Source organism: Oryzias latipes, chromosome 7 (assembly GCF_053564925.1).
Source record: "Oryzias latipes strain Hd-rR chromosome 7, Olatipes_Hd-rR_3.1".
Classification (NCBI taxonomy): Eukaryota; Metazoa; Chordata; class Actinopteri; order Beloniformes; family Adrianichthyidae; genus Oryzias; species Oryzias latipes.
In genome coordinates this window covers 16,818,290-16,828,360 of record NC_136243.1, presented here as the reverse complement: position 1 = coordinate 16,828,360, position 10,071 = coordinate 16,818,290, and the positions used below count along the sequence as shown (strand labels likewise).

The window sequence follows — 10,071 nt, the reverse complement described above, 5'->3', positions numbered from 1 at the left end:
GAAGAAAAAAGGTTCAGAGCACTGTCTTGTGGGTCTAGATGACCCAACTCCCAATGTTAAAGGGCCTAGGATAGCACAAGGGTTAAACCTATAACCTTTTTCTCACAGTACTTTAAAAAAAAGCCTGAATAAATTAATGACAAGTTTTAACCACAAAGAGGAAAAGTCTAAAAGACTCAAAACTGCAGTTTTTTATGTTTAAAGCTGTTATGTCAAAGATATTGTTTTGTAGCTTAAAATAAAATGAGCCAGTAAAAAAATACATTTTCATTCATAATTTTAAATACCAAATGAATATAAATATCTAGATTGTTTCCATTTAGGTGAAAGAGCTGGACCAGTATCACCACAAAGTTAGTTGAATCTTTTACGTATCAGTTCTTAGACAATGTATTGAGATGCATATCGAACCATGTGAGAGGGAACAATACACACCCCTACTCATAACACTTTTCCCAAAACTATTTAAAATGTAGCAATCAAAAGAGAATATTATTTGAAAAAAACGAACATTTTCTATAAGACAACGTCAGTAGGTGGACATGTTTGGCCCAAACAGAAATTTACATGTGAAGCTCACATATACCAGGAGAATATGAAAGTCCTGTACATTAAGCATTTACCCAATAATCAAAAGAATAAAACCTAATTACAAATAAAATACTTCATGGTTTTTAAATAAAAAAAATCAAAACCTTGTCATTTTACTCAAAAATGTTTATTATGTTCAAATGTTTAAACAAAACCTTTTTCTCCAGAAACTTTTTAACAATCCATACATGTTGGCAGGATTTGGAATTCCAGTTTTTGTTCCGTCAAGATAAGAGTTCTGTAAAAAGTGACTGACTGGCAAAGTCAGCAGGCCTCTCTAGGGGATGAAGCAGGGATGGACTCCCACTGAGACCAACAAGGGGGACAGCAGAAGTCAGGAAGTAGAAAGGAACGTGAGTAATTCTTCCACTGGACCAGCACTGAGAACGGAGAACAGAGGCCATTTTAACATCACTTCAAAATTAGTTTGGAGGAACTTCACTCAAATTTATCACAATTACTTTTTGACATGGAAAAAAAATACTGTTTGGTTGAAGCAGTTTTACTTTTATTTTCATTGTTTGTTACTTTTTTTTAACCCCCTGCCGTTGTCTTAAAAGAAAAAAAGTTATTGTTTTATGGTTCTCACTGTATGTCATTCCTATGTTCTGAATAAGATTTAAAAAAAGAAAAAAACTTAACATAATGTAGCAAAGTGAATCTTTTCAGATATTCAATGTCAAACAGAAAAACACAAGATGTGCTGCACAGAGTTGTTTGACCAAGAATGACTTGGAGACAGAGGCCAATGACCTTTGTGAAAAACAAAAAAAACGCAGTGACAAATGAAGGGATTTATGTTGCATATTATCTGATCTGTTTAGTAGCACATTTAAAAAATATTAAACATAAAACTTTCAATTTCAAAAATAGCCACAAAAAAACAATTTAACTACTGATATTTACTCTTTTTCACAAACACAAGGACAGACATTTTTATAACTTATAAAGGCGTATAAATGGTGTTTATGGCCAAAGCCACAACATTAATGCTCTAAAGATGGGAAATGAACATTACAAGAGCATCAGACTGACCACAGTGAGTAGCGCCCCGTGCTGGAAATTAGGGTGAAACTGCATCATTCTTGGCTCCACGCCGGGTTCTCCCTGGACAAAACCGCTAACCCAGAACAGAAATTCTACATCAGTAATGGCTAAGCAGAAACTGAAAAACTACACTTGTGAGTACTATTTTAATGCAAAAGCATCAAGTAAAAATAAATAAAGCACCAACCAAGGCAAAAGCTCAAAAATGGGGCTTGTTCTTGTTTTGAAGACTGCAATGATTGCAGGCCGGTTTGTCGCTTGTGGATCCCCTGCAGAAAAACAGAAAGAAGGTCCTTATAACTAGAGCTGTGAGTTTCACAACAACCAGCAGAGGAAACAAACAACAACAACAACAACCTTTGAGCAGCACAGCCAGTCTCTCTCCTCTTGGATCCCAGGCTAAAGACTGAATCTCTCCACCAACACTGACAAAAGGCACAAGATCAGTAACACAAAAGAAGACAAATTAACTGACAACTTTGAATGATAGGAGATACAGTTACACTGGACAATTAGTTCTTTCTTAGGTTTTTGCAACCCACCTAACAAAGTCAAATGATAATAAAAAAATATTTATATATATTTTCAGAGCAAACCATTTAAATCAGTAGAAACAAATGTATGAAGTTTTCTGGATTTCTATCAGAGGGCTGCAACACTTTCTGCCACTTTGACCTGAAAGATGAATCTAGTGCCTCTGATTTCTAAACATTTTAGATAAAAAAAATACATGAAATAGATTTTAACTTTATAAAAACATCATAATAATGACCATAATTTACCAGGGATGCCAAAATTCTTGTTTGAAAACTGAACCGTATGTTACACCATTCAACCAAACCACAGGAAAAATGTATCGTCGCATCTCTACTGCAAACGTTTGCATTAGGGGTATGACGATAACCGCATCACTGCACTTTTTTTTTTAAAGTTCTGTATATTGTGCGTAATTGGAACTATAATAAACACAATTATTCATCCTTGCTGATCATTTACTTTTTCTGCTAGTCCTGTGTTCAGACTTCAAGGGTTTCTGGGGGAAACCTTTTACTACTGTTCTCCTACACTCCCTGTGCCCCGCCTCTCACTCCCTCTTGCGCTGCACGTGCGCGCTCTCTCTTCTTACACACGCGCAGTCTCAGAAGCACACACACATCCTCATTCTACAACAGAAGTTTCCGTCTCGCGAAGAAATACGACAAATTTACTAAGTTCTAATTATTCATTTCCGCTACAAGCTGCGTGCGTTCTTTAGTGCGCAACACAGCCGCCCGCCGGAGGATTTTTAATTTTTCTTCTTACATAATTGCTATTCGTTATTTTACTTTATTACTTTATTGATTTTCTTTCCCAAATAATGACTCATCCGCGATGATCCAGTCTAAACTGAGGGAAGTGAATTTAAAAAAATAAAATAAACAAAATTAGAAAAGAAGTGGTCCGGTCCTGCGTTTGATTAGACCGGTGGAGCGAGCGACCGTGTCTCTAGCAGAGCAGACAGACTTACAGTTTTGTGTTTTAGGGAAAGTAAGGATGCTTTGTTACGTGTGGGAGACTTAGGACTGTGATCCGTCCCGCAGCTCTACGCGAACGAGCAACCGGAATTTAGGAGAACCGGGTCTCCCGGTAAAAGTGTGTGTCGGGGCAGAGCTCGGAGCGCTAGCTAACGCAGTGTGTAAGCTTTGAAGCAGAAAGGCCGCTCAGTCCTTAGAAACCGTTCAAACATTTGTGTTTCCAGTCGTGTCCCGACAAAATAAAGGCTGATGTTATTCCCATAAATTTACGTGCAGCCAGGATGCAGATTGCAGCGTTTCACGCATGGATTTATGTTCATGCTAATGTTGTTAGCCCATGTTAGCATACTGCTAATTCTGTCTTCTTTCTGGCTCCGTTTTTCAACAGAAAAAGCACTGACCACATGGATTAAAATGATGAGCGAACAGGTGCTTCATAATGACCGTAACATTAATAAAAGCACGTTTACGAGATCATCTTGTATAATCAGTGATGAAAGTCAGGCAAGGAAAAAATCCCTGAACTTTTCTTTGAGCGATATGGCGGGCACAGAGCGAAATTTTGGAAAAATACGTGGTCTTAAATGCATTCTGGTGCATTCTGGCAGCTAGTTATTCACTTCTTTATCAAGAAACTAAGACTAATTGGAGCATCATGATTTGTCATTCAAACCCCTAGTTTGACTCTCCATTAAGGACTTGCTGGTCCTAAAAAAGAATTTGGAAAATTGCTCAAAGTAACACAATCCTACAATCTACGCTTTTCCTTAAAGCTGCAAAACATACAATTGCTAAAATATAGTAACATCAAAGCCCCAAATGGCAAAAAGAACACCAGTAACTATGATATTCTATGAAAATACCTCAGTTATTTATACATTATTTCTGCTTTAGAAATGACTGATGTACAACATCCACTTGCACTGTTTTCTCAAACTATAATTACATCAAAATATGGGATCTGCTTTAAACTATAATTCTTTAACATAATACATCAATTCTTTAACACCAATACTAAGTAATCTGGGAAATATCAAAACAAACATACAAACTAAACAAAACATTGTAAACATTATTTTTTAAGGGAGTGCGGGTCCAAACCATCAAATACTTATAATTAATGTTAACTATACTGAACTAAATCATGGTAATTAGGAAATACAAATAAATTAGATAAAGAAATGTATTCAAAATAAAAACTGAAACTCAAAACTAAAATTGAAATTATTTCAAAATGTGGTTTTGAGATTATTTTACACAAAAAAGTATTTGACCTACACTACCTTAAAAATCTTTTTTTTTTTTCCAGCCAAGACCACTTCAATTTGTTTTTTATCGTCTTCTCACAACTGAGGTCGTGACCACGCTCAATAATGACGATGCCTGCCATTATTTGAACACAAATTTGATCGCAAACTCTTCAGATGTGTTTGTGAAAGTTTAGCGTGGGTCCGCCAGTTTTGGTCTCTAGGGAAGCAAGTCACGCTGACCACGTGGTGCAGACAGAGCCAATCAGACCCGTCGACGCATCCGAAAGCAACTAAAACGTCCCGTCATTGGTCAATTAGGCCGGGAAGACGAAAGATGGCCACGACCATAGAGGAAGCGATCTGCGGAGAAATATAGAAAATAAAGCTAAAATTAGCTGATTTCAGACCATTTTCTAATCCGGAAAGCGATTTGTCCGTAGAGATCAGGTCTTTATTTCCCGGAAAGTACGTTCGGTTTGCTCAAAAACCCGGATTTCCGGGAATTCCCGGAAGACTTTCATCACTGAACCGAGCTGACGTATCTATGTATGTAGCGGAACTAAGTTTTGCTTCCGGTTTTTAAAAACACTACTGCGCATGTGCGAATGATTTATTCCGACCGAAAGTGTGACCCATGTGAATGTTTTTTATAATCTGAAAAAGTTTTTCTGGGCCCATCTACACGGTTGGATTCTAATCCGACCAATAATCCTTATAAAGATATTTTGCACATATGACCGCGTTTTATGGTGTCCACTCGTGGCGTGGCGGGGGCGTGGCATCACGATGGTGTCTCTCCATCGTGATGTCAGTTACCCATCATGATGGACGATGGTATCGTCCATCGGCACAACCCTACAATGCACCCCCTGCTGGTTCATCACCGTCACAGCTATACTTTTACGTTGAAAGTGTCAAACACGTGTTGTGCTAAATGTAATACTATTATTAGCAAATTAAAAAATGATTTTCCTGAATTTTTACTTTATTGTTGTTTTTTAATACACAAGTCATATATTGAACTGAAAAAACTGGGACCCAAAATTCAAGGTTTGAACTGAATTGTGGCAAAGGTTTATCGTTACCTTCCAATCATTCACTTTAAATAATAGTAAATGATCCACTGAGTGGGTTGTTCTCACATGAGATCTCCATCTTCTGTGTGAAATGTTGTTTCTGAAAGGTCAGCCACGACGGCTGCTGCTTGAGGTCCCTTCAGCGAGCTCGTAGAAATATCTGCTGGAAACAGACGTCGCTCATAAAGGGCAGCTTCTAATATTGTCATCCTTTTTAATCTGTACTTGGTTTTTGTCTTCAACAGTTAACCTGGTGCTCCAGCGAAGGTCAGAGCATAGATGACTGTCTCCCCCTCAACAGCAAACAGAAGTCGACTCCCGTCAGGGCTCCAACACCCAGACTGACAGAAGCAAACAAAGGATTTAGACAATATTCTGTCATTTACATCAGCAATGACTGCAGTTCTGCTGAGGTTTCACCTGGCAGCGCCCTTTCAGACACGGCCATCGCTCACAGGTCCACATCCTGGTCTCCCAAACCCTGAAAAGTAGATTTTAGTTTGTCTTTGCATAAAAACTTGTATTCTACTTTTTAAACCTTTTACTTCAATGTTTGAATTTACCACTATTGCGCCCTGGTTAGTGACTCCAAAGAGCCAAGTTTGAAGATCTAACCTGAACAAGGCGGACGGTGTGGAAGCCAACACATGGCTGCCATCTGGAGACCAGGAGAGGAAGGTGACACCACCCCCACCAACCCTCTGAAGTGGTACGCAAGACTCTGCTGCAACATCCCAAACCTGAAAGACGCATTTCTTGTCGATAAAGATTCCAGGAGGATCTCGGATATTTATTGGCTTAGTCGTAAATATAAAGCAGCCGTTGCGAACCATCATGGATGTGTCCATCGGTGAGGCCGACAAGAGGAGAGCGCCGCTCGGGGACCAGGCAATGGATGTGACCGGGGCGTGGCCAGGATGAGACAACACTTGGGCACAACTGGATGAAGGCCTGAACGAGATCATGGCAAGAAAAAAAGAAAAGAAAAGCATGAGTGACAAAGAAAGCCCAAAACAATATAAGAATCTTTACACGGATTTATGAATTTGTTAAACATAAAAACCAGAACTGCTAAACAGATGAATCAAGAAAAAGAACAATCAGATAATCCAAACATTTTGTCTGGATGAATGCACCTGATAAAATAAAAGTCTAGATCTTGTTAGCAATTATTACCTTTGCCCCTTGTTTGGCTTTTTCTTAGAAATTCTAAGGGGGGTCTATTGGTCAAAACCCTTTGAAAAAGACCCACCTGGCTGACAGGGAGCAGGGGTCCACGTGCCACACCAGTACACAGTTCTGACATGCGACCGCCAGGGCAGAGGCGCATAACGGCTTCCACTGCATAGCTGCCACGTTCCTCTGCAGACGGTGTTTTAGTGTGGGAGTTGTGGTGCTGAGGAAGAACAAAAGGAGAAGAAGCATCAACAATACCGTCCCAGAATCGGAGGACAAGAACACATTCAAAAACTTATTTTCATCGATTTTCACAAGAATATTAGAAAAGTTTGAGTTTTTTTTCTTAGAAATGCTTAATACTATAACTACACTTAAGGTTTTGAAATAGAGTTAATAAAGACAACAAGATGGAGGTAACAGAATCAAAAGACAATAAATAGAAGTACAAGAGGGACAGCTGGGAATCGCTGCCAAAATAGAAAACTGATTTGAATTTTTTTTTCTTTTATTCAAAACCAATTTCATCTAGTCAAGAAAAACAGTTTTTCCATTAATAGTAATAAAAACTAAGCACATGAAGAACTTTACTAAAGAAATTTTACATTCTAAAAAAATAAATAAACTCGGTCTCTGCCTCAAGTATACAAAAATATATTTGAATAAAACAACAACAAAAAAACTTCAAATTATGGATCTGAGGCATTGATGTTGATTTTCTAAAGAAAGACTGATTCTATACCAGAAATTAACTTTTTAAACACACTAAGCACAGCTGGCCTGTTAATGCCATGAACAACATGAACTATGATACAAACATCTTTTTAACTTTCCAAATTAAAAGGTTCTCATCTCAAAGCAGAGGTAATTACGAGGGCTGGGTTGATAAAATTGATTAATCGAATTAAATCGATCCTAGATTAATAAATCAATAATCAATCTCAATCTTTTATGCCTTTCCTTTTCCTGTGTCTTAACGTAAAACACCAGTAAAGCCAATGTCCACTAGCTCAATGCTAACATATAATGGAATTTAAACTGTTATTGATTAATATCAATACCTTTAAAACATATATAGATTACTAATGTATTTCTATACAAATATGTCTAAATGTGTAAACCGTGTAAAATCAAAATTGAATAGAATCAAGTGGATCGGGGGGAAAAAATTGAAAAAATGTAACTAATCGACCTAGATGCTGGTGAATCGAATCTAATCTAATCGATTCTGGAAATTATTGGCGATACCCAGCCCTAGTAATTACTGCTAAGCTACAAATTGTTCAACACTACAGAAAATACCTCTTGGGGTTGTAGATCTTGATGGATTCGTCGAGCAGAGCTACAGCAAATTTGTCAGTGTGAGGGTGCCAGGCAAATGCTCGCACCACGCAGTCAGACCTGTTACAGGAAATGCAATGGTTAAATATTTTTTTATTATTTAGCACACTAACAAGAGTGGTAGAAAGGTTAAATGCCTACCCAATTCACATATACTTTATATCCCTGTTAAAACCGCTTAATAGCTAATGTAGACATTTTAATTTAAAAGCTTACCAGTTCAGCACTTGTGAAAACTCAGCAATCATATCCTCACTGCTCAGCTTTAAAAAAAAATGAAAAGAAACAAAACAGGTAGCAAAAAATTATTACCACAACAAAGAAATCATACAATTAAAAAAAGAAAATAAGTGGCTCACAGTGAGGTGTGGAAACAGAGAGCCGTGGAAGGAGGACATCCATCTCAGCAGCGCCAGGATGCAACCAGAACCAACTGAGAGCCATTTAGGCACTTCAGGAGGTACAAAAATGTTACCAAGTTGGCAGATTTATTGCAGTGTCTCCATAAAAGAAATCAGATTTTTGGGCTCTACATACCCTCCGAATTTGAGTCAGTAATTTCATTGAGCAGCCCTGTGAGCCCACCGTCACGCCTGGAACAGAAAAAAGATCAAATCGAGGTTCTCTCAATACTGGATTATTAAAAACTACAACCAAATCTTGTTCATTTAATTTTATGGAACTACCAAGACACAAATGACATGTTTAACAAATGTTCAAGCAAATTCATAATGACTTAGCTAGTTGTGTCAGTTATTTGTAAGAGTGATACTTATACTAAATATTAGGAATTGAATCAATCAAGGGTTTATTTATGGTATTCTTATGATGGTGCCCTTACTTTGAAATTTTGAGAAAGCTGCACAATAACAGCATTGTCATGTTTAATGCAATGCTTTTATTGTGTGGTACACATCTTTACCATGCTGCAGCACTCCTCATCCACAGGGTTTCAGAATGGTCCAGAAAAGCTGCTTTGCTGCTACTTTCTGTTCGACTGTGAAGCTTCAGAGACTCCCTTGGAAAATGCAGACTCATGGGACTAGCATTCTGCACAGAATACAGGGGGGGGGGGGGGGGGGGGGTGCATCTATAGTCTTAAAATGTAATTTTATCTGGATATCATTTATGGATCCTGAAAACGATCATCAGTCGTGGGAAAATAAACAATGCATACTACCATGTACATTATTGCTAATGCTAGTGCTTCTGTTGTGAAAACGCTGTGTGAGAACTAAAAGGCAGACCTGTGTGTTGTTCCCGGACAGAAGCTCGTTGTTGGACTCGCAGAGAGTTGTCTGGCCATCGGGCAGCGGAGGCGGGAATAAAGTTAGCGAACACATCTTCTTCGTCCCTCACGCTTCAGACACAACAACAAGGGCAAACTCGTCAATTAATAATAACCTCGAAACGTTACATACACGGCCAAAAGCAGCGTAGCTAGCTAGTTAGCTAACTTTCAGAAACATGCATCATTCCGAACTTCACTTTTTTGGCATAATGACAAGAACTTGACATAAAACCTAAAACACTTTGATTTCCTCTAGGGAACGTTACCTTACACTGCGTTCTCTGCAAATGTCTCAATTGTCACTTTTCTATTTATTTACAGCCCGTTTTGTAGCATTTCAAATCAGACTTTTCAGCCAGTCGCGCCGAGCGGTCTACGGCAAGCAAGATGGACAAAAAGAGCAGCGTTTACAAACAAACACGAATCAAATGCTGCCCTCTTTGGGGCAGACAGTGACATTGCATGTCCTTTTGGACAAAATGTACAGTAAAGAAAAAAAAAACAAATAGAATACAGTTTATATGTCTCATACATAAAAACATGTATAGACTATGCATCTATATACATTGGACATATAATTGTGTGTCTTTAAATATATCTGATGATTTGGATTTTTTTTCACTAAGTATGGAAGCCCGGAGGCGCCAAACCAAACAAGAAGCTAATCTCAATGACATCCATTAAAAGCACAACGTCATAACAAATTCATAATACCAACCAATAGCATCTCTCAGGAAGTAATTCTAGAAAAACATGACTTTGTGGGAATAAATAAATGTAAAAAT

At 38.0% G+C, this 10,071-nt stretch overlaps 1 protein-coding gene across 4 annotated transcripts; it reads right to left on the bottom strand.

The window, feature by feature from the left end:
* Positions 1 to 696: 696 nt before the first annotated feature.
* Positions 697 to 9,695, bottom strand: aaas (achalasia, adrenocortical insufficiency, alacrimia). Of its 4 annotated transcripts, none has more exons than XM_004070817.5 (17): positions 9,553 to 9,695; positions 9,243 to 9,355; positions 8,918 to 9,045; positions 8,533 to 8,588; positions 8,355 to 8,446; positions 8,212 to 8,258; positions 7,957 to 8,055; positions 6,731 to 6,874; positions 6,309 to 6,429; positions 6,094 to 6,218; positions 5,899 to 5,959; positions 5,729 to 5,819; positions 5,545 to 5,638; positions 1,996 to 2,063; positions 1,826 to 1,907; positions 1,627 to 1,711; positions 697 to 971 (listed from the first exon to the last, which is right to left on the bottom strand). In XM_004070817.5, the coding sequence occupies exons 2-17, from the start codon at positions 9,336 to 9,338 to the stop codon at positions 816 to 818; spliced, it is 1,545 nt and encodes a 514-aa protein (XP_004070865.1). In that variant the 5' UTR covers positions 9,339 to 9,355; positions 9,553 to 9,695; the 3' UTR covers positions 697 to 815. The 4 variants fall into 4 exon arrangements, with proteins under 4 accessions (XP_004070865.1, XP_011475704.1, XP_011475705.1 ...); XM_011477402.4 differs by having other exon boundaries at positions 5,545 to 5,641; positions 9,553 to 9,694; XM_011477403.4 differs by having other exon boundaries at positions 5,545 to 5,641; positions 9,558 to 9,679.
* Between the last annotated feature and the right edge of the window lie 376 nt (positions 9,696 to 10,071).